Source organism: Equus przewalskii, chromosome 18, assembly GCF_037783145.1.
Source record: "Equus przewalskii isolate Varuska chromosome 18, EquPr2, whole genome shotgun sequence".
NCBI classification, from domain to species: Eukaryota; Metazoa; Chordata; class Mammalia; order Perissodactyla; family Equidae; genus Equus; species Equus przewalskii.
Window position 1 is genome coordinate 48,078,267 of NC_091848.1, and position 25,018 is coordinate 48,103,284.

The 25,018-nt window shown below is 35.2% G+C and overlaps 1 protein-coding gene across 3 annotated transcripts in view; it reads right to left on the reverse strand.

The window, feature by feature from the left end:
* Nucleotides 1-25,018, reverse strand: part of NECTIN3 (nectin cell adhesion molecule 3) — a 135,444-nt gene that overhangs the window by 97,178 nt on the left and 13,248 nt on the right. For all 3 annotated transcript variants that reach the window (XM_070582764.1, XM_070582765.1, XM_070582763.1), the window contains exon 2: nucleotides 1,080-1,421. In XM_070582764.1, the coding sequence (XP_070438865.1) occupies nucleotides 1,080-1,421 (342 nt within the window). The remainder of the gene's footprint in view (nucleotides 1-1,079; nucleotides 1,422-25,018) is intronic.

Sequence of the window (25,018 nt, forward strand, 5' to 3'; positions counted from 1 at the left end):
GTACTTGTTTGGTTCTCTGGAAGCAGACACTGAGACCATGTGAGGAGCACAAAGGTTCATTAGAGAATAACATCTGGGAGAAAACTGGAGAAGGACTGAGTATGGGGATCTATCAGCAGACCTGACAAAGTCCCTGATAGGCAACAGGAAGACTCGGCACAATCTTCCTCCTCCTGCTCACTAAAGGAGTCTCACTTCGGGTGGAAATGGCTAACATTGCTATTACTCCTTAATTCTTGTTCTAATATTCCAAAAGTATTCAACAGCATTTCCAAATTGGTTTACCTTTCACTGCAAGAGGCTATCTTAATGCTAATAAGCTCATTTTAAATTCCACCATAAACTTTAACAGTTATCAGAGAGGAAGAGGTAAAAGATCACTCATTATGAGCAGGAGACCAAGATTCAAACAGCTATGCAAATCCACAACAGCAGAAATAAAATTGATTTAAAAACCAAACAGAAGGAGTCAATGGCTCCAAGACAACAGTCATTTAAAAAAAATGGGTGGGGCAGGCCCAGTGGCGCAGCAGTTAAGTGCACACGTTCCACTTCGGCGGCCCGGGGTTCACCAATTCGGATCCTGGGTGCAGAGATGGCACCACTTCGCATGTCATGCTGTGGTAGGTGTCCCACATATAAAATAGAGGAAGATGGGCACGGATGTTAGCTCAGGGCCAGTCTTCCTCAGAGAAAAGAGGAGGATTGGCAGCAGTTAGCTCAGGGCTAATCTTCCTCAAAAAAAAGGAGAAAGATTATTTAAAGGTTGAAAATTTGAGGGAAAATAATGAAAATAAATATGTCAAAGAAACTCAGCATTATTAAAAATAAAAAGCAATCTTTCATGAAGAAAAAATAGCTAAAAACTACATATATATATATATATAAGATAGGCAGGTAGATACAGACATTGTTTAAGAGAGCCTAGAATCACAGAATTTTAAGACAACTTGAAAAATCATATATGAATTCTTTTAAACATAAATTTATATATAATTTCAATCATTTTAAATTCTTGAAAATACTTTTATTATAATCCTCACCAATACCACCAAAACATACAATTCAAGCATACCTACCTAACACAGTTACAACTGTAGAGGACTGAGCATTTCCAAGGGGGAATGTAACAGCTTTGCATACGTATTTTCCAGAATCAGAGAATCCTATGTTATGTAGAGTAATCGTTGCATCATTAAGTGAATAGTTTTTAAACAAGACTCTTCCCTGATACTCTCCTTGAACAGAGAATCCATATTGAGGATGATGAACTGCAACAGTCTGTGAGCTTTTGCCATGTATCTTCTCCCATGAAATCTGCGTTATAGTCTCATTTACTTCAATTAAACACTTCAATGAAACATTCTTTCCCCACACTGCTGTAACATGTGGCTCCACAATAATTGGTCCAGCTAAGGCACCTATGGGAAAAAAAAAGTATAGGTCTTAAAATGGAAAAAAGTTATGCTAACATATGACCATTCTCCTTCCTTTACTGTTTCCCCCCTCCCTCCCTTTTCCCCTCCTATAGGGGCACACACACACACACACACTTATGACTGAATAACAAGAAGGACTGAAAAATGCTAGATATTCCTGGGGCTAGATATAAGACCCAAAGAGTGACTCTCAAATAGATCAAATACCCGCCAATATTGCTGCAGTGGGAAAAGTACTAGACTGGACCAAGAGTAAGACTGGAAGCAGATCCTTCCCCAGTCAAGTCTTCAGATGAGATCCCAGCCCTACTGACACCTTGACTGCAGCCTTGTGAGAGACTGAAGCAAAGGACCAGCTGAGCCATGCCTGGATTCCTGACCCAAAGAAACTGAGAGATAACAAACAGTAGTTTTAAAGCTGCTGAGTTTTAGAGTAATTTTTACTCAGCAAAAGATAACTAATACATGTAGGATCTGTCCAAAGTACCCTCTTTTAGAGGATTCCTCTACCAAAAATCTCTATAAAAAACTTTAAGATAGATCAACTGCCAAAAAATAATTAATTAAAAAAACACTTGGCACTGGCCTGGTGGCATAGTGGTTAAATTCCCACGTTCCACTTCGGAAGCCCAGAGTTTGCCAGTTCATATCCTGGGTGTGACCTACACACCACTCATCAGGCCATGCTGTGGTGGTATCTCACATAGAAGAACTAGGAGGAGTTACAACTAGATATACAACTATGTGCTAGCGCTGTGGGAAGGGGGAAGAAAAGAGGAAGACTGGCAAAAGATGTTAACTCAGAGCCAATCTTCCTCGCCAAAAAAAAGCATACCTTTTAAAAAAAAAACCAAAACACCACCTCCCATTGAATTAAGGTGCTCTCCAGTTGGACAAAATGGTATGGGAAAAAGAGACTAAAAGCATGGCAGTCCCAAAGAAGCCTCATTAAAAATAAATTAATTAATTAATTAAAATTTAAAAACACATATAAATGTGAAATCAATTTTTTCCATTTTTCATCATGAAGAAAAAAAGAATTTCACAAACAAAAGTTAAAATGAAATGACATCAAATTCTCTTATAATACTGATTTCCTTCCTAAAAGCAACAGACAAAATCTAAATCAGTTTAAGGGAAAGAAGACTAACATTTATGAATACTAAAGTCAAGCAAGATGCTGCTCACTGACAATATTAGAACATACATAACAAATTCTTGAAGAGTTTATGACTCACATATGTGTCCTGACAAAATAAATACTCAGATTAAGAAGCCAACTGATATAAACACTCAAAAATGGAAATTGCATAAACAATACCTTTAAAATTTAGAGTTATGTCTAACAACATTTTTAAATAAATACAAAAATGCAGAAGGGTATCGCTTAAAAGATAATCAAGAAAAATATGTTTAAACATGTTCAAACAGTTCTAAACAATGACAAATACTATACAATATTATTCCATGAACCTTTTTTGGGAGGGAAAAAAAACACAACAAAATAAATAAATAAATACGAGGGAAAACTTTACCATTCAAGAGATGACTGAGGATATTACAAAAAATGACAATTCACACTTACTAAATTTAACAGCTATGGAAGAAAAATATTTTTTTGAATCATTGCCCCCCAAAAGTATCAAGCCCAAAATATGTACCATCATGCTCTCAAGTATAGATAATTACTGTTTTAAAATTAATCCAAGATACATAAAATATATACATAAGTATTCTAAATTATTCTAGCAAGTTATCATAAGCCTAATAATAAAACAGAAAATACACAAATGAAAGAGCAGTTTATGAGTATTAATTATAAATTGCATGTAATATTATGAAATAACACTGAGGTCTGTATTTAAAGAAAAAGACACAATGACCAAGTAGGATATTCCAAGAACTTAAGAATAGTTTTACACTATTTATCACACTGTAAGCTCACAAGACTTTCTCATTTGATGCTGAAAAGGCATTTAATAAAGTTTAACATTCACTATCCGATTTTTAAAAACAAAACCTAACAACTAAGAAAAGCTTTCTTAATAACAGATTCTTCTCAAATCAGTGGCCATTACAACACTAAAACAGAAAAAGGAGGCATGGCTATTAAAGAAAGATCAAGACAAGATGGTGCAGTATCATTATCATTGTTCAACTGAGACTGGACATTCTAGTGTAATGAGATAAGAGAGAAACGGAAGGATAAGTATTAGAAAGGAACAGACAGAATTATTATTTGAAAAACCTATTACCTGAAAACCCTAATAAGGTCAGGTAAAGGGCTATTAAATAATAGCGTTGCTTAGAAGACACGCAAAATGTATAGAAAATATATAATTAACACATTATAACAGTTGATAACGTCTATAAATTTATTGCAGAAAAAGACAATATTTGCAAAATATTACTATTCAAAACATCTATGAATAGAGTTGTAAAGAACCTATAAACCTAAGCAACTGACTCGAATAGATGGAAGATATGTCATGTTCCTGGACAGGAAAACTTAATACCACATAGACATCAGATCTCCCCATATTAACAAATTCAATGTAACTGCAGTGAAAATTGATAAAAATTTTTTAAATTAGACTAAGGACAATAGCTAAGAAATATTCAAAAACAATGGCCCAGAAGGAGGGAGTGGAAATACTAAAGTAAAAATAATAAAAAGCTTACTATTAGTATCTTAAAACAACTGAAAGTACACAAATACATCAACACATATACTGGCATATAGTATAAAGTTAGTATTTTATATGTGTGGGGAAATGAATTAGTCAAAACATGCTGAAAGGACAACAGCTAAATATTTGGAAATAGATGGATCCTTGCTTTATACTAAACACACACACAAATCCTGATGGACTGACTGAAGATCTAAATGTAAAAAATTAGTCACATACACCTGTGCATATACTGACAGTTACTTTTTGCATATTCTGGCAGATAATATTAGTTACTCCTATGGTGTGGGATTACTAAGGATTAAAAAAAGAACTTTTAGTTATTACTTTGTGCTATTCTTTGACATGAGAATCATTTATAATAAGTAATATTAGTAATAAAAGCAAATCAAAAATAAAAATAAACAGAATTCTCCTCCTGAGGTAGAAGTGGAGAAGAGGTAGGATAAGGATAGTGTTATGAACTGAATGTATCCCTCCAAAATTTAGATATTGAAGCCCAAACCTCTGAAGTGATGGTATCTGGGAGACGGGCCTTTATGTGGCAATTAGGTTTATATGAGGTCATGAGAATGGGGCCCCCAGGCGGCATTAATGTCCTTATAAGAAAAGGGAGACTAGAACTCTCTCACTGTTTCTCTCTTTCTCTCCACTATAGGAGGATTAAGTGAGAAGGTGGATGCCTACAAGTCAGGAAGAGGGTCCTTACCAGAAACTGAATCTGCTCATGCCTTGATCTTGAACCTCTCAGCCTCCAGGACAGTGAGACATAAATGTCTGTTGTTTAAACCAGACTATAGTGTTTTTTGTTATAGCAATCTGATCTAAGACATTAAGTATCAGAATAACCCGGGAGGGATAGTGCTAATTCTATCTCCTTTCCACCTATGAAAACCATGGCCTCGTGGGCCACTATTACTCAAGGGAGTATTTAGAGATAGGAGAAAAACACAGATCCACTGAATCAAAAATACACAAAAAATATTCTGCAACATTTAAATGGTGAAAGCCACTCTCTCAGCATATCAGCAAAGACAGAAAAAACACCAAGCAAAAGGTTGACAGATTTGACCAGAAAAACTAACCCCTTAGTAAACAAAGAGTTTGACTAGATATTTACAAAAAACTATAAATGGTTATTTTTAATGTGTTCAACTATACTAGTAAACAAATAAATATTAATGTAACTATCAGGTTTTTCACACTCACTTTTTGTTTTAATTTCTAGGAAGTAATGAGTGATTTTTTACTTTCTACAAAAATATTCTGAGTAGTTTTTGCTTATTGCAAAGGTAAATTTTGGTGTAATGTTTTTTGTTGTTTCAATCCTTAAACCTCTGAGCAAGGCTTTACACTACCCTTCAAATATTGATAGTCTGGTTCTCTGTTAGATTCTATTAGCTTTTAATGATTTATCTCCTTTTCTGTGTTTTAGTTAAGCCAGAGTTGGTTTCAGTTGCTTGCAAACAAAGTGTCTAATACATTTCTAATCCTAAACTAAACTCAAAAGTTAAAAATCACTTCTGAAGATGATTTTCCCTGTGGAATAACAGATTTTCCATTGTGGTTCTTAGACCAAAGAATCTTAGAATGCCTCACTACTCAAGGCATCGCAAACACTGAGCCTACTCTCACTCCGAACTTTCCCATATGAAGCTGAGTATGACTGCAGAGCAGAAGCATGTCTCGGGGAAACATAAATGTTTATTACTAAAGACCTAAATTATGTGAAGTAAGTTCTTCATTAATGGTGATAGAAGCCTAGAATATAAAGAGTCTAAGGAAGAGCAAAGACTTGAACCATCATATCTGGCAAAACCCTAACTTTGTCATAACGTGTTCCCAGCTACTGAACACTCAAGGGGCCAAGGAAAAACATGATAAGATATGATGCTCTGTTTCTGCTCTGTGTGTCTATCTGATTCATAAGTTTTGTATCATTAACTAATTAATTAAATCCAATTTATTATCCTTTCAGAGAGAAAGTTCCCCTAACTGTAGCTCCCATGAAAACACTACAACTACAAAAATACAACTCTTTGGAGTTTTCATGTGTATCTGAGTAGTCACTCAGTCAGGATTTAGAGTGCCCAGACGATACAAATCATTTGGAAATATATATCCAACAAGAAGCTTGTGTCAGAAAAAGAAAATATAATGACTCATGTACTATAACTTCTATGAGTTATTTAAAAACAAAAATAAACAAAAAGACTTGAGATTCCTATTAGAGATCATATTAAAGTGTTTGAAATGGAAGTATGAATAAAGTGGCAACAGTTAACTTTCTTACCTCTCTCACTCCCAGGAACGAACCAAGAAGTAGTTGAAGTCATCACAAATCTATCTTTAAAACTATCCTTTCTGACACTTTGATACCATCTTTTATCACCTTTGATTTCTCAACCTACAGGAAATGGCAGACATCTTGGACATTTTAGGTCCAAGGATCTTTCAAATGTCAGGATCTACAAAGAGGTACATTCAAATATACTACAAATGAAACATTTATTGTACTCTATGTCCAACTAGAAACCTCCAAGGATCTCTGAGGTATGGATCCTTTCAGACCCCTCTGAATTTAGAACAGCTTTTTGAAGCAACAATTGAAGCATACATTCTCAAAAAATTAGTAAAATCACAGCATCTAGGTATCCTCAACAACTTCAGCATAAACACATTTTAGATGAATCAAATTTATCACCAGCACATTCAATAATTAATCTGAACTGTTTTAAACTGATAAATGTTTACGTCATGTCAACTTTGAAAATGTACTGAAAAAGTCTTTTCAACAAAATTCCCAAAACACAAAAGCATAGAAGAGCAGAGCCAAGTGAATTAAAGAATAAAATGTGAAACTATTTATAAGCTGCAAATTCAAATTCTATTAGGGTTCTATGAAAGAATCTCTAACTTCCTGTCATGTTATAACTAGAAAAGATAAGTCTGGGATCATAGGACATCCTATATTCTAAGGAGAAACCTGAATCACATACCAAAAATGGTTGAGAGAACCCCGGGCATTAATTTCTCAGTATGTATTAGGTGGCTACTTTGAGCCAGGCACTGTTCTAGGTGCTGGGAAGAGTACTGAACAGATGTCCCTGTCTTTATTTCCTTTACATTTTAATCAGAGAAAAAGAACTAACAAGAAAATAAAAAGACATCTCAGAAAGTAAGAACTATGGAGGAAAGTACGGAAGGTAAGAGGGACGCTAATTGCTTAGGGTAGCACCATAGCTTTTAGATCTAGAAGTGATAAAACAAGGCCTTTTTGAGAAAACATTAAAGCACTTTTTTCAAGTGAGGGGGAGAGAGGAAAGAACCTTTCAGTGTCCCTAGAGTGAAAGGAGAGGAAGAATGATAGGAGATGAGGCCACAGCGGTAGGAGGGAACCAGACCTATACAGGTCATTGTAAGATTTTGCTTTAATCCTAAATGAGAAACCACTAGAAAATTTTTAGCAGAAACGTGACATATTCTAACTTTTAAAAGGATCACTCTGCTATGTTGGGAACAGATGACAGGGAGGCAAGTACTAAACAAAGGATACCAGTTAGGAACCTATTTTGTTAATGGAGGAGAGAGATGGGCTTTGCACCAGGGTAATCAAAGTGACAGTGTTTAAACTATATTTTGAAAGCAGAGCAAACAGGATTTGTTGATGGAACAAAAAATTGAGTCAGAGAGAAAGAGAGAAGCCAAAATTACTCCAAAGTTTTTGGTGTGAGCAAGTGGAATGATGGAGTTACCACTTACCAAAATGACAACTAGCAAATGGAGCATTTTTAAGCATTAGAGGTAGCTCAGACGGTAGAGCTCAGAAGTGGAGGTAGAGAGGAGCTCAGAAGTGCAGTTTTACAGTTTTGGACTTGTTAAATTTGTGACGCATATTGCACAACCAAATGGATACGCTGAAGAAGCAGCTAGATATATAAAAGTATGCTCTTCTGGAGAAAGAGACGGACTAGAGATACAAATTTAGAGTAACCAACATATAATAGTCATGAGACTGAATGAAACCATCTACAAGGTATTAATGGCATGAAGAACAAGCACCCATGGTGCACATTCAAACATTTAAAGGTTTGGAAGTTGGGTAAAATTAAAAAAAAAAAGATAGCAAAAGAGTAGCCAGGGAAGAAGGAAGAAGACCAAGAAGCATCCTGCACAGTCAGTGAAGCAACTACCTAGAAAAAGAGTGATCAATTATTCCAAATGCTGCCAATAAGCCAAAAAAGAGAAGAAGTGATAAGTAATCAATAAATTTAACAACTGTCTCAGTGAGTGGTGAGGATAAAAGTCTGATTGGAATGAATTTATAATCCTATAAAGACTTCAACTTCTAGCCAAGGAGGAGTAACAGGATTCACCCTCCTGCTTGAAACAACCATTTCAAGACAATGATCAACAGGCACAAAAGGATACTGATCCCTGAGAGACAGTAAACACACAAGGTGAGCTTGATGAATAGCCTCAGCCTACCACCTGGAATCAATTCCAAAGCCTCAACATAGGGAAAGAGAACCTAAACAGCCAGCCAGTCTCCCTGAGTTCTGTCCAACATTGGTACTAGCCAGTACAATGAGGCAAGAAAAAGAAATAAAACGCATCCAATTAGAAAAGAATAAAATTGTCTTTATTTGCAGAAAACACACTCATCGGTGTAGAAAACATGACAGAATCTATAAAAAAGCTACACAAGGGTATTCAGCAAGAACACTAAGTAGTCCTTACGTAGGACCTAACATCAAAATACAGAAATCAATTGTATTTCTATGTATTAGTAGCAACAAATTGGAGAAAGAAATTTAAAACACTGCTGTTTAGAATAGCATCAAAAATTTAAAAAGACGAAATAGAGACAAATCTGATACAAGCTATGAAAAACCTGTACAGTTAAAACTATACAACTTGCTGAGAGGGGCCGGCCCGGTGGTGTAGAGGTTAAGTTCACGTGCTCTACTTCAGCAGCCCAGGGTTCGCCATTTCAGATACCGGGCACGGACCTGCGCACGACTTATCAAGCCATGCTGTGGCAGGCATTCCACATATAAAGTAGAGGAAGATGGGCTTGGCTGTTAGTTCAGAGCCAATCTTCCTCAGCAAAAAGAGAAGGACTGGTGGCAGATGTTAGCTCAGGGCTAATCTTGCTCAAAAAAAAAAAAAAAAAAGATATACTTAAGCTGCTTAATGGGAAAAAAATCTTTGCAAAATGTATTTAATAAAGGATTTATATCTGATAAAGAACTGGAAACCAAAATACATAAAGAACTTTCAAAACTTCATTAAAAGAAAACAAACAGCCAATAAAAAAAAATGGGCAAAAGATCTGAACAGATACATCACCAAATCGTACATGAAAAGATGTTCAACATCATTAGAGAACTGCAAATTAAGACCAAAACAAGGTACCACTACACATCCAATAGAGTGGCTAAAATTAAAAAGGCTGACAATACCAAATGTTGGAGAGAATGTGGAGGAACTAAAATTCTCCTACACTGCTGGCTGAACTGTAAACTGGTACCACCACATTGGAAGACACTTTGGCAATTTCTTCAAGTTCATACAAGCACCATATCAACCACCCATTTCACTCCTATGTCTTTACTCATTAAAAAAGAAAGTGTGTGTCTATATAAAGATTTGTACACAAATGTTCATAACAGCTTTAATTGTAACAGCCAAAAACCAGAACCCACCCAAATGTCCATTAACAGGTGAATGAATAAATAAATTGTGGCATACCCATACAATGAAATACTACTCAGCAATAAAAAAAAATATGCAACCAGGAATAGAAGGGATCTTCTTCAATTTGATAAAGAACATCTATTTAAAAAAACCTACAGCTAACATCATACTTAATGGTGAGAAACTAGAAGCCTTCGTGATAAGATCAGGAACAAGGCAGGGATGTCCTCTCTATGCTATCTTTTCAACATCATAGAAGTTCAAGCTAAAGCAGTAAGATAAGCAAAGGAAATAGGGGTCAGCTCCATGGCCAAATGGTTAAGTTTGCGTGCTCCACTTCAGCAGCCCAGGATTTCACCAGTTCAGATCCTGGGTACAGACATGGCCCTGCTCATCAGGCCACACTGAGGTGGCATCCAACATAGTACAACCAGAAGGACCTACGTCTAGAATATACAGCTATGTACTGATGTACTGGGGGGGCTTCGGGGAGAAAACGAAAGAAAAAAAAAAGAAGATTGGCAACAGATGGCTCACGTGCCAATCTTAAAGAAAAAAGAAGAAAAGGAAATAAAAGGTATACTGATTGGAAAGGGAGAAATAAAACTTTGTTCACAGATGACATGATTGTCTATGTAGAAAATCAGAGACAACTGACAAAAAACTGCTCAAACTAATAAGCACTTATAGCAAAGGTGCAGGATATAATCACTTTCCTATATACTAGTAATGAACAACTAGAATTCAAAATTAAAAACATCATTTACATTAACACCCAAAAAATGAAATATTTAGGTATAAATCAAACAAAATATGTACAAGATCTATATGAGTAAAACTACAGAACTGATCAAAGAAATCAAAGAACTAAATAAATGTAAGATATTCCATGTTCATAGATAAGAAGACTGAATATTGTCAAGATGTCAGTTCTTCCCAGCTCGATCTATAGATTCAACACATTACCAGCAAGTTACTTTGTGGATATCAACAAACTGATTCTAAAAGGTATACGGAGAAATAAAACACCCAGGATAGCCAACACAATATTGAAGGAGAAGAACAAAGTCAGAGTAGTCACACTACATGACTTCGAGACTTAACTATAAATCTACATAATCAAGACAGTGTGGCATTCGCAAAAGAATAAACAAATAGATCAACAGAACAGAATAGAGAGCCCAGAAATAGATTCATACAACTATAGTCAAGTGATCTTTGACAAAGGCAATAAAATGGAGCAAAGAGAGTCTTTTCAACAAATGGTGTTGGAATAACTCAACAGCAACGGGCAAAAATATGAATCTAGACACATACTTTACACCCTTCACAAAAATTAACTCAAAATGGATCACAGACCAAAATGTAAAATGCAAAACTATAAAACTCCTAGAAGATAACATTGGAAAAAATCTAGATGACCTTGGGTATGATTATGACTTTTTAAATACAATACCAAAGACAGGATCCACAAAAGAAATAATGGATAACCTGGACATCATCAAAATTAAAATTTCTGCTCTCCAAAAGACACCATCAAGGGAATGAGAAGTCAAGTCACAGCCTGGGAGAAAATGTTTGCAAAGGACCACTGCCCAAAATATACAAAGAACTTTTAAAACTAAACAATAAGAAAGAAAACAACTCGATTAAAAAACGGGTCAAAGACCTTAACAGGCACCTCACCAAAGAAGATACACAGATGGTAAATAAGCGTATGAAATATGCTTAACATCATACCATTAAGGAAGTGACAAGTAAAACAGCAATGAGATACCATTACACACCTATCAGAATAGCCAAAATCCAAACACTGACCAACACCAAATGCTGACAAGAATGTGGAGCAACAGGAACTCCCATTCATTGCTGTGGGAATGAAAAACGGTACAGTCACTTAGGAAGACAGTTTGGCAGCTTCTTATAAAACTAAATGTACTCTTACCCTATGCTCAGCAATTGTGCTCTTCTATTTACCCAAATGAGCAGAAAACTTATGTCCACACAGAAACCTGCACATGGATGTTTACAGCAGCTTTACTCGTTAAGTGCCAAAACTTGGAAGCAACCAAGGTGTCCTTCAGCAGGCAAATGGATAAATAAATTGTAGTACATCCAGACAATGGAATATTATTCAGTGCTAAAAAGAAATGAGCTATCAAGCCATGAAAAGACATGGAGGAACCTTAAATGCATAGGGTTAAGTTAAAAAAGCCAATCTGTAAAGGCTATATACTGAATGACTATATATATATATATATATACTGAATATGATACTGAGGAAAAGGTAAAACTACGGATATAGCAAAAAGATCAGTGGTTGCCAGGGGTGAGAGGGCAAAGAGGAATGAATAGGTGGAAAACAGAAAATTTTTAGGGGAACGAAACTACTCTGTATGATACTATAATGGTAGATGCATTTGTCAAAACCAATAGAATGTACAAAACCAAGAGTGAACCCTAAAGTAAACTACGTCCTTTGGATGATTATGATGTGTTAAGGTAGGTTCACTGATTGTAACAAATGTACCACTCCTGTGGGGGATGTTAGGGGGGGCACTGTGGGGAAGGGGATCCATGGTATATATGGGAACTCTCCATACTTTCCATTCAATTTTGCTGTGAACTAAAACTGCTCTGAAAAAATAAAGTCTACTTAAAAATTTAAAAAGGAATACTTATAGACCCAAATGCTACACAGAAATAAAAGGAAATAAACTTACACATGCAACAACATGGATGAATTTCAAAATATTTTATGATTAAAAAAAGACAGAAAAAGAGTACATAGAGTATGAGTCCATTTACAGAAAGCTCTAGAAAATAAAAACTACTTTATAGTGACAGAAAGCAAATCAGTGCCTGCCTGAGGGAAGAGGGGTAGAAGGGATGAGATGGATGATTTACAGAGGACTTACAAGGAAACTTTTAGGGGTGATGGATAACATTCACTACCTTCATTGTAGTGATGATTTAACAGGTGCATACCTTTGTTAAAATTTACCAAATTGTATACCTTAAATATGTGCAGCTTATTATATGTCACTTATACTCAGTAAAGCTGTTTTATTAAAAAATGAGAGTAGGAGAGGGATTAGAGAACATTTAACACATAAGTAACTTTTGTGAGGATTTTTACTATAAAGGCAGGCAAAGAGATCAGACTTGCTGATTAAAGTAGCTCAAAAGAGACGATGGCTCAGGGAGAGTATTTTTTTTAATGGGAGATATTACAGCATATTTTTATGCTGATTGAAAAGGAAAGTTTACAGGAGAAGGGGGGACAATTGTTGAAGTGGTATCTTTGAGAACAGACAGTAGGGGACAGGACTGGAAAGGATACCATTGGCCGTTCATTGTGCATCAGTTGTAGCAGGCAGAGTCTACCAGTAGATAGGTAGGTTGGTAGATATGGTAGTGAAAGTTCTTTTCTGCCTACTTCTATTTGCTCCTTAAAATAGGAAGCAAGGATTTCACGTGAGAATAAGAGGAGAGGAGGTTCTAGAGGCTTTCTATAATAATGATTTACATGAAACCAATACAGGGCATGACAGATGCAAGAGATAGCAAACTTCTACTACAGTATTTCCTATACATTAACACTAACTATAAATTTCATCCCACTGTAACATATCATCTTTACTAATTTTTAAGTATCAATTTCAGCCTTTAGAAAATGCTCTAAAATGTCATTTCCACTATATATTCTCAGTCGCTACCTTTTAATTTCAAATAAAGAAAACATCTTGGTTTAACCAACCAACATCAATAAAGGTCTTCTTTAGCTGAATTTATGCTTAAAAGCACAATTCCTTCAAATTTTCAGAACAGAAGCACAAAATCTTCTATCAGGAGGAAAACTTACAGGACATCTGATCTACCTCATTTTACAGAGTCACAGTGAAGTGAACTGCCCTTATCCTATAGCTAGTGGCAAAACACAGAAAAGAAGCCTCCTGGTTTTGAAAAGTAATCTTTCCAACTTCATTATGCTGAGCACATTATGAATAAATACTAAACGTTTCACAGAAAGAAAACCTAGAAGCCTTATTAGTGAAGACATTCAAAAGCTTAGTGATTTTCAAAATAAAAGGTGAAGGGGAGCTGTAGTTCTCAAATTAGCACTACTTCCACCAAACGTGAAATGCTTGGGAGAATGGGTTTTCCTAACAATTACTAACAAATTGCTCTTTGAATTCCATTTCAACCTGTGAAATTGTGGCAATTTTTAAACACTAATAAAATTATGAGTTTTAATCACCATCATAAAATTTATTCCCCAAAATACTCTAGTAATTGTATTCTCCTAGGCTTTACTGTTATTCAGCAGTAAAATTTATAATCAACAGTAAACAATTTTCAACCAATGGAATTATTTTTTTAACCATACAATGAATTTACTTCTGATTCTTTAATTTACTTTTACCTTATTACAAGTGATACATAAAAACAGAAGGCCTATGAATATGTAAATATTCTCAGATGAAGTAGCCATTGTACAGAACTAGCGCTTCGAAGACATTGATCTATTATTCTCATAAATGAAAGCCTTCTATAATGATCCACATAAAAATTTATACAATATGCATTAATAATCCAAAAATTTCAAACTTACTGTTTTAAAAGAGACATCTCTAAACAAGTACATGGAGCTTATGGTTCAGCAGTACAATACTTCTCAGACCCAAGAATGAGGCTTAAAATTGTGAACTCTAACATGGTGAAATAAAAAAGCAAGAACTTTGGAGCCAGACTAACCTAGATTCAACAACACACAGACGTCTAAATTATTAGCAGTGTAACCCTGGGTACTTGAGAGCCTGTCTTATCACCTATAAAATGGGACTATTATCAGCTAATTAACAAGGTTTCAGTAAAATTTAAAAGAAAAAATTCAAATACGGGAGCATGCACTGATTAAACACCAAAGGAAGAATTGCTAGAAGGATTGTTGGAGGTCCATTTCAAGTTAAAGCCTGACTCCGTAGTGGCACCAATCTGTGTGGTTATACGGTTTTTTTCTACCCAAGCACCACGAGTAGTCAAGAGAGAAGCATAAAGAATGTGTAGACCTGAACTGATTTGGAGTTAAGATTTCCCAAGGCCGGTCTAAGTGAAAAACATCTGGGGGAAGGGATTAGATATTACAAAACAAGTCTAGGTTGAAAAAAGAAGTGAGCTAATATGGACAAAATACAGTATGTATGGCACATAGTAAGTCCTCAAATATTTACTGAGTTTCATTCACTGAATATTAAGCACTAGGTACCATAAAGTAGAAAATAGTATAGCCTGAGACTTCCAAGAGCTGAGAATCTGGAAGAGAAAATAAGACACACAAGGCAGTGAATGTTATGGGTAGAGTGATTCTATCATTTGTTATCCAAGCCAAAATATTCTTTAGAGTGAAAGGGAAGTGCAGGAGCATTACTGATAATATTGCCAGAATAACAGTTGCAAACCTAGACATTCCAAGCTAAACTGGGATATATCACCTTTCCAAGAGCCATGCTAGTTAAAGGTGCAAACTTATAGAGATTTGGGAGAAGGAATGAGAGGAGTTGTAAAGTGAGAAAAGCTCCTTCTGAAAGGGAAATTTTCCTTCAGCTAAGCCTAACCCAGTGATTCTAATTTTATTTGGGTAAATTTGTGGAAGAACAGTGGAATTTAAGCTGGATCTTAGGCAAGGCAAGTTTTTTCCAAGCAGAGAAAGGGCACTGTAGGAAAAAGAACAAATGCAAAGAGATTCACAGAAACAGAAAGTGCAAGGACAGTTTGGAGAAGTCAGAAAAATCCCAGAATTGGTAACAAAATAAAAGAGATGAAGCCAGAAAGGCAAATTCTTAATTCACTTTGTTTGCACATCCATTTTTTTCACTAACACTTATTTAACACCTCCCTATACTGACCAGGCTTTATGCTGAGGAAGGACAAGGAGGAAGCAACATTCCTTACCCTTCAAGAGCTTAAAGCCAAGTCAGGGAAAGTGTAAATAAGCAGGAGGGAAAAAATAAGGAATATCATAGTGTGAAAATATAAGAAGTCAAAAAATTAGCTAGGAAAATTTATCTAGCAAAGGTTCACATATGACAGTGGAAAAAAGCACAGATACAGAAAAAACAATTAGGAAGTGTGAACCTGTGAATGTGACCTTATTTGAAAAAACCGTCTTTGCAGATGTAATCAAATTGAAGATCTCAGGATGAGAATATCCTGGATCATCTAGGTGGGCCCCAAATCCAATGACAAAGATCCTTATAAGTGACACACAAAGGAAAGACAGAAGAGAAGGCCATGTAAAGACAGAGACTGGAGTTACGCAGCCACAGGACAAAGAACATCTGTAGCCACCAGAAGATGGAAGAAGCAAGGAACAGAATCTCCCCTAGAGCTTTCTGGAAGGAAACTGACCCTGCAGACATCTGGATTTTGGACTTCTGTACTCCAGAAGTGTGAGAGAATAAATTTGTTGTTTTAAGCCACCAAGTTTATGGTAATTTGTTATGGCAGCCCTAGGAAACTAATATAGAGAGAAGGCTACTGCACTGAACTAGGCATGAGAGAATAACTGCCCAAAATAAGAGTAGTAACAATACAATCAGAAACAGGGAAGATGTTCAGACTTAGAGACCACTCAAAAGTCCCAGAATCACTGTATTTTTCTTCTCTGTTCCAAATCTAGAGAAGAATTTTACAAATTAAGACGGACAAAAACCACAATTATAACCTTGATAGGTCTCAGACTCCTCATCTAGAAAAGGAAGAATCTGGACTAGCAAAGTGGTTTCAAACTGTTCTCCAGGTCCAATTCTAGTAATGTTGACTGAAAGAGTGAGGAGTGGGTGGGGAGAAAGCACTACAATACAATTTCAAAGTACAGGGCTTAGAACTTCCGAGCAGTTTCACTTTTATACATGTAAAATTGTTGAAGGGGGAAGAGGAAGCGGAAGAGGACGGGGTCTGAATGTTGCCAGGCTAGACGTCTCGAGTCGTTTTCAGCACAGTTTGTCCTTGTACATTCTGTACAAAAGATGGTCAAAGCTAGACTCCCAAAATTTATACTATAATCTAACCACGCTACTCTCTTCCACCAAAATTTCCATAAAAATCTTCTCAGCAGTAAACATTTACTGTTCTTTGAATCTGGTTAAATTCTTCAATACAGCAAGCAATCTCAAAAAAAGAAAATTTTAGGTTACTTTTTTCCACTGACTCCAAGATGCAGATTTTTTCCACATCTCTAAAATTGGGGTACAGGTGGCCTGTGCATATGCAAACTTGGTTATAATTCCTGACAGCATGGCTGATGGTGTGGAGCCTATGATATGAGCTTTAACACAACAAGAACTGTATGTTCCACTAATTCCTTCTGGTAAGATCAGGACAGCACCAAAATGGAAACTTGCAGGCTGGATATTAGAGGCTTGTAAAAAAAAAAAAAAAATCTCAGAGATGATGGTCTTTTGTGTATTAAAGGGTTAACCACAGAAACCATAAACTGCTATCCTTGAAAAGGCCTTTCTGCAAGGATGGGCTTTGGCTGCTGGTGAGGAACTCAGATTTTGGGAAAGTTCCCATCATTAATTGATAATAGTGGCTCACTGTGCCTAAACTGTTTGTATAAACACTATGGTTTATGATGAACATCTACTTTCCTTCTGGGAATCTGGAATTTGCATATGTGCTAGGGAGGGAGTGCCTATGTAATCAGGTGATCAGTGTCCAATAAAATTCTATGCACTGAGTCTCTAATGAGCTTCCACGGTTGGCAACATTTCATCCATATTGTTGCAAGTCATTCTTGGGGGACTTAAGAGTACCCTATTAACTCAACTGGGACTCTGTTTTCCCCAGACTTTGCATTATGCCCCTTTGCTGTCTGTGGGAACTTTTGCTATAATATCATAGCCTTGAGTACAACTATATGCCGAGTCCTGTGAGTCTTACTTCTTAGAGAATTACTGAATCTAACAGTGTTCTTGGGGACCCTATAACACATCTTTGAAGAAAGACAGCATCGAAGAGCTGTTCATGGCACGGAGGCAAAAATCAATACAAAGTAGGACTCTGAATGTGAAGCAGCAACAGGAATACGTTAAACAGATTTTCTACTTATACTGTGCTTTTCATGCATGCATACAAGTTATGATGATTTTAAAAAACTATGCCTATAAATATTGATAAGTATGAAATAAAAGCCCAATAAGTAGAAGCAATACACACAAAATAAAAATTCTAAGTGATAGAAAAGTACTGTCATAGTTTCTTTTTTAATTCCTTAATGGTATATAAAATCATAATGTATCTCTTAATCAATAACTTCTTATTTTGATGAAATATAGTAATTATCAAAATTTGATAGCCTAAAGCAGTACATCAGCATCCTAAAAAACAAGTATTTCATATAAGTCAGATGTTAACGCAAGTTACAACACTCAAAAAAACAGATTAGAAGAGATATGAAAAGAATTACATATATTTTGTTTATTCCACATACTTTCTAGATATTTAAATCAAAATGTTTTATTTACATGAATCTATAATTCTCAAAGTCTCTAGAAAAGCATTAATAGAGACATTTTCCACTTCAATTACCCTAAGAGATAAACAAAACACATAATACTTAGCTTCTAATCTTATGCAGGAACTCCTATTAAGTACCTTTATGCTATGCAGGTACACGTGTTATCGATTTATTGCCTCTCAATTCCAAATGCATCTTCCATACATGCTCTGTGATAAACGAAATTCCTTTAAGTACTTCCACTTAATGTGAACATGGTGTTAAACTTTCTCAGACGATGGTGCTAAAAGGATACTGCAGGAGGAAGAGGCTCTCCTGCCACATCCAGTGCAGATTAGCAGTTGGCAGTTTGGATGTGAGGACATTGGGTAGAGCCAGTGCAGGTGTAAGGATATCAGGTAGAACCAGCCCCAGCCATGAGCCCAGAACTCAGTCCCTCCACAGCTTTGTAGCCTCAGCCTGGCAACAACCATTCCTCAGTCCTCACAACACAGAAACCAGAGACCCCAGGCAGCTCAAATGTTCTCAAAAGTCTAATGCCCCCACGAGCACTAGAACTCCCACTAAACACTCACCACCACCTGCACTCCCAGAAGATAACTTATTTCTTGCCTAATATCTCCAGACGAGTTCCAGCCTGCTCCACTATCAGGTGGGGTAAACTACACCTTCTCAACAAAGTCTGAGCCCCTTCCAAGTTTGTCCTCCCTTGGGTACACTCCCTCAGCTCTAGCATACCATAGAGTCTCCTTATACTGTATAGTTTTTCTCTTACTAAAGTTAATAATTCTTTAAGTTAAACTTTCCCTAATTAACCTATTGCATAGTTTTTGTCTCCTGAACAGACCCAAACTACTTTTGAATATAAACAGGGATTTATCTTGAAGTTACTAATAATAATATAGCACTCAAATCACAGATGTTAGAGCATTATTTAAGATTTTTATAATTCTGAAATGGAAGTACACAGGAAAATCTCCAATTCTACCCATGAAATTAAGCTCTTCTAGAAAGTAACAAGTGAAGCTAATGGGAAGCTACAGGAAACATTCATAACTGAATGTGTTTAAAAGCACAAAGAAATATAGTACCTAATATAACATGTGGCAATTAGAAAAAGCAATTCAAATGATCTCTCAACCCAATAAATGGTATCTACAAAAATCCAGAGCTAGCATCATACTTAATAGTGGAATTAAAAGCTTCCAAATTGATAAGAAATAAAACTATCTCTATTTACAGAATATGATATTATATACAGAAAATCTTAAGAGATTCATCCACAAAAACCATTAGAGTTAATAAAAGAGTTTATCAAATTATCAGGATATAAGACCAATACACAGAATTCAACTATATGTCAATAAATTAGCAATGAACAATTGAAAATGAAATTAAGAAAACAATTCTATTGACAATAGCATCATAAAGAAATAAGTATGAATAAACTTAATGAAGTACAAAAATTATCCTCGGTATATTATAAAACATTGAAAGAAATTAAAGAAAATCTAAAGTAAGGGGAAATCATCCCATGTTCATGCATCAGAATACTCAATACTGTTAAAATGACAATATTCCCCAAATTGATCTACAGATTCAACACAATCTCCAAATCCCAGGTGGCATCATTGGTGAAAATAACAAGTTCACTTTAAACTCATACAAATATTAAAGGGTTTAGGAATAACCAAACAAGAGAAAGAACAAAGTTGGAAGACTAACACTTCCAAATTTCAAGACTCTGCAAAACTACAGTAATAAAAAATATGTGGCTAAACTACAGTAACCAAAACTGTGTGAAACTAGCGTAAGATAGACATATAGATCAATGGAACAGTACGGAGAGTTCAGTTATAAACCATCACATTTACGGTCAACTGATTTTCAACAAGGCTGCCAAGTCAATTCAACGGGGGAGGAACAGTCTTTTCAACAAATGGTCTTAGGAAAACTGGGTATCAACATTTAAAAAAACGAGTTGTACTCCTTCCTCATAGCATGCGCAAAAATTAATTCAAAATAGATCATAAACCTAAATGTAAGAGCTAAAACTATAAGACCCCAAAAGAAAATACAGCAGCTAATTTTCACGAACTTATGTTAGGCAAAGCCTTCTTAGATATGGCACCAAAAGCAACAAAAAGATAAAAAAGAAATAAACTGGACTTCATTAAAATTAAAAACTTTTGTGCTAAAATGGACATGAAGAGAATGAAAATACAGCTACAGACAGAAAGGAAATATTATAGGTCATATATCTAAGGTATTTGTATCTAGACTATAAAAAGAACTTCTACAACTCAGTAAAAACACAAATAAAACAATTAAATAATGAGTAAAGGATCTGAATAGACATGTCTGGAAAGAAGATATATAAATGGCCGAGAAGCACATGAAAATTTGCTCAACATTATTAGCCATTAGGGAAATGCAAATCAAAACAACAATGACATACCACCTCACACCCAGCAGGATGGCTACAATCAAAAAGTCAGATAATAAGAAGTATTTGTAAGGATGTGGAGAAGCCTCCTATAATGCCAGTGGGAATGTATAATAGTACGGCCACTTTGGAAAACAAACTGCGAGTCCCTCAAAAGGTTACAACTACCATAAGACTCAGCAATTACACTCTTAGTTAAATACCCAAGTGAAGTAAAAAATACACGTCCACACAAAAAAACTTGTACATGAACGTACATGGCAACATTATTCATAATAGGCAAAAAGTGGAAATAATCCAAATGTCCACCAACTGAGGAACAGATAAATAAAACATGATATATCCACAAAACAGAATATTGTTTGGCAATAAAAAGGAATGAAGTACTAACATATGTACAACATGGATGAACCTTGAAATCATTGTGCTAAATGAAATAAACCAGACATAAAAGACTACACATTTATTTGAAAGGTACAAAACAGGTAAATCTATAAAGACATGAAGTAAATTAATGGTTGCCTGGTATTGGGAGGAGTGAGGGGAAATGGGAGAATAATTACTTTTGTGGGGGTAGAAGTGGGGAAAATGTTTTAAAATTGACTGTAGTGATGGTTGCACAATTCTGTGAATATACTAAAAACCACTGAATTTTACACTTTAAGTCAGTGAAGGGTACAGTATGTGAGTTATATCAATAAAGCTGTTATATATTTCAAAAGAAAACAGAAAAATTTCAGGCAAAGAAACTCAGAGAATTTTAATGAACAGATTCATGAAAATAAATAATGAAAATAAAATAAAGAAAATAAAGAAAGAAAATACAAAGGATGCTCTTCAGGCAGAAGAAAAAGGATTCCAGATGGAAACTATAAGATGCAGAAAGAAATGAAGAACTACAGAAAAGGTAAATACACATAGGGAAAACTAAATGAACATTTATTGTATAAAACAATAATAATGTATTAAGGAATACACACACACACAAACACACTCGCATTAATGGCAGAATGGGGACAGAGCTGAAGGGTTTGATGGTCCATGCGTTGTCAGGGAAGAAATTATATATTTATTAATTTGTATTCGGTGTTTAATAAGTCAAGGATGTATTTTATAATTTCTAAGGTGGCCACTAAATAAATAGTAAAAGACTATAACACTAACAATTCAAAAAGGGGAAAAAATGGAATTAAAAATAACTAATACAAAGGAAAGTAACGAATCAATGAATAAAACAAAGAACATAGGGACAAGCAGAAAGCAAAATGTAAGATAGCGGATTCAAACAAATATGAAAGTGATTAAATTAATTATAGATAACTAAACGTCAAATAAAAGACAAACTTAGCAGGCTGGATTTAAAAATTACATGCTGCTTACAAGAGACACATCTTACATTTAAGGACACAGAAAGGTTGAAAGTGAAGGTTGGGAAAAAGATGAAATGCAAACACTAACCAAAATAAACCTAATGTAGCTATACTAAAGGCAGACAATTAGACTTTAAGGCAACAAGTACCGCTAGAGATAGAGGGCTATTTAATAATGATAAAAGGGTCAAGTCCCAGAAAGATATACCAATTCCAAATTTGATTGTATCTCACAACCTAGCCTTAAAATGTACAGGGCAAAACTTCACACTTGGGGCCGTTCCTGTGGCCCAGTGGTTAAGCTCATGTGCTCTGCTTCTGCGGCCCGGGGTTTCACTGGTTCAGATCCTGGACGACGACATGGCACCGCTCAGCACACCACGCTGAGGCGACATCCTACATAGCACAGCCAGAGGCACTCACAATTAGAAAAAACAACTATGTACTGGGAGGCTTTGGGGAGAAGAATTAAAAAAAAGATGACTGGCAACAGTTGTTGGCTCAGGTGCCAATCTTTAAAAAAAAACTTCACAGAATCAAAAGAAAAAACAGACAAGTCCACATCATAGTATATGACTTTAATACACCTCTCAGTTATTAACTGAAAAAGCAGGAAAAAAATCAGAAGAGATAAAGAAGATTTGAACAATGCAACCAACTTGACCTATGTGATATATATATAGAGAGAGAACAATTAACCCAAAAAGGGCAATGTACATTCTTTTTAAGTATACATGAATTATCAAAATTAACTGCATGCTGTATCCAAAAACTGAAATCAGACACAAGTTTTTTGACCCATGTAATTAAGCTAAAAATCCATAACTAAGGTAACTAAAATATTTCCATACATTTAGTTAAGTGATAAATTTCAAAATAATCCGAGAGTAAAAAAAGATTACATGGAAATTTAAGAATGTTGTGAACATTTATCTCATGCAATGCAGTTACACAATTAGAGGGAAATATATGGGCTTAAATGCATATATAAGAAAAAGAGAAAGGCTGAAAATCAATAATCTAACCATCACAAGAAACAGAAAATAAATAGGAAATAAACCCTCCAAAAAGAGTAGAAGAAAACATAGAACAGAAAATTATGAAATAGAAAACAAACATAAAATAGAGAGGATTAACAAGGAGTCAAAGGTGGGTTCTCCTGGCAAGACTAATCCAAAAACCAAAGACACAAAATATGAATATAAGGAATGAAAAGGGGGGGAATCACTACAGATCCTCCAGGCTTTGAAAAGGTAATAGGACATTAAGAACAAGTTGATGTCAATAGATTTGAAAGCGTAAAACTGACAAATTCCTACAAAAGCATGATGTGCCAAAACTGACACAAGAAGAAAGAAAATCTAAATAGTACCATACTTATTAAAAAACAATCTGTAACTAAAAATTCTTTAGCAAAGAATTTTTTTTAAATACATAAAAAAAATACTCCAGGCCCAGATGGCTTTACATCTATGAATTCTACCAAACAGTTAAAGAAGAAAAATAGTACCAATCTTAAACTCTTGCACTGGATAGAAAAAGATGAAACATTTCTCAATTTTTTTTGTAAGTCCAGCATAACCTTGATACCAAAACTTGGCAAGAGCATTATAAGAAAGGAAAACTACAGGCAAATTTAATTGATAAACATAGATGGGGAAAAAAATAAAGAAAACAACAGTCAACTGAATCCAGTGATATAATAAAGGAAATATTCATCAAAAATAAACTGGAATTACTCCAGAAACACAAAGATGGTTTAACATTTTTTAAAATGTAATTCACATTATAAAAAAATGAAAAAAAATCATATGATCATCTCAAAACTTAGATAAAATATTCGATAAAATTAAATACCATTCATACTAAAAATTCTTAGCAAAGCAGAAATAGAAACTTTCCTAATCTGATAAAAAAGAGTTCTATTAAAAAAAAAAAAAACTACAGCAAACATCACACTTAATTTTGAAATGCTGAACACTTTTTACCTCTGGGATCAGGAATGAGATAACAATGCCTGCAGTCACCACTTTAATTCAATATCATAGTGGAGGTCCTACCCAGTGCAATAAGCAAAGGAAAGAAAAGAAAAGCACAAGGATTGGAGAGAAAAAAGGCTTTCGTTATTCACAGATGGCATGACTGCATAGATGGAAAACTTTTTCAACAAAAACATGCAAAAAATAAACCAGCAATTTCACCACCAAAAGAGAGGTACAGTGATACTCATAGCAGTACTATTCATAAAAGCCTCAGAGTGAAAACAACCCAAATGTCCGCCCAACATTAAAACTGATAAATTATGGATCAGTCATAAAACAGAATGCTGCAAAGTGCTATAAAAAAAAAGAACAAGCTACTGTTTGTCACATGCAACAACATGGATGAATTTCACAATATCAGCAAAGACGTACTAGGTAAAGATCAAAAACAGGTAAAACTAATTTATGATGCTAGAAGTCAGAATTGCAGTTATTACTGAGGAAGAGAGAAGGATTTGTGATTGGAAGGAGTGTAAGAGGGGCTTCTGGAGTGCTGGTAAAGATTTCCTTGACGGTTCATGGATATGCTCATTTAATAATAGTTCATGCGACTGCACACTACTGCACACAAACTTTTGTGTGCATATATGTCAATAAAAAATTTTAGTATTTCATGAATATATATCGCAAGTCTTGTTCAAACCAGCTCATACCTCACATCTTCAAATGCTGTATTTACCTGGCACTTTGAGTTACATTAAGCCTCAAATCTCACAGTCAACAGTCAAAACCAAAATCATTATCCCTTTGTTATGAGTTGAGTTGTGTCCCCCTTAAGAGACATGTTGAAGCCCTAACTCTAAGCAC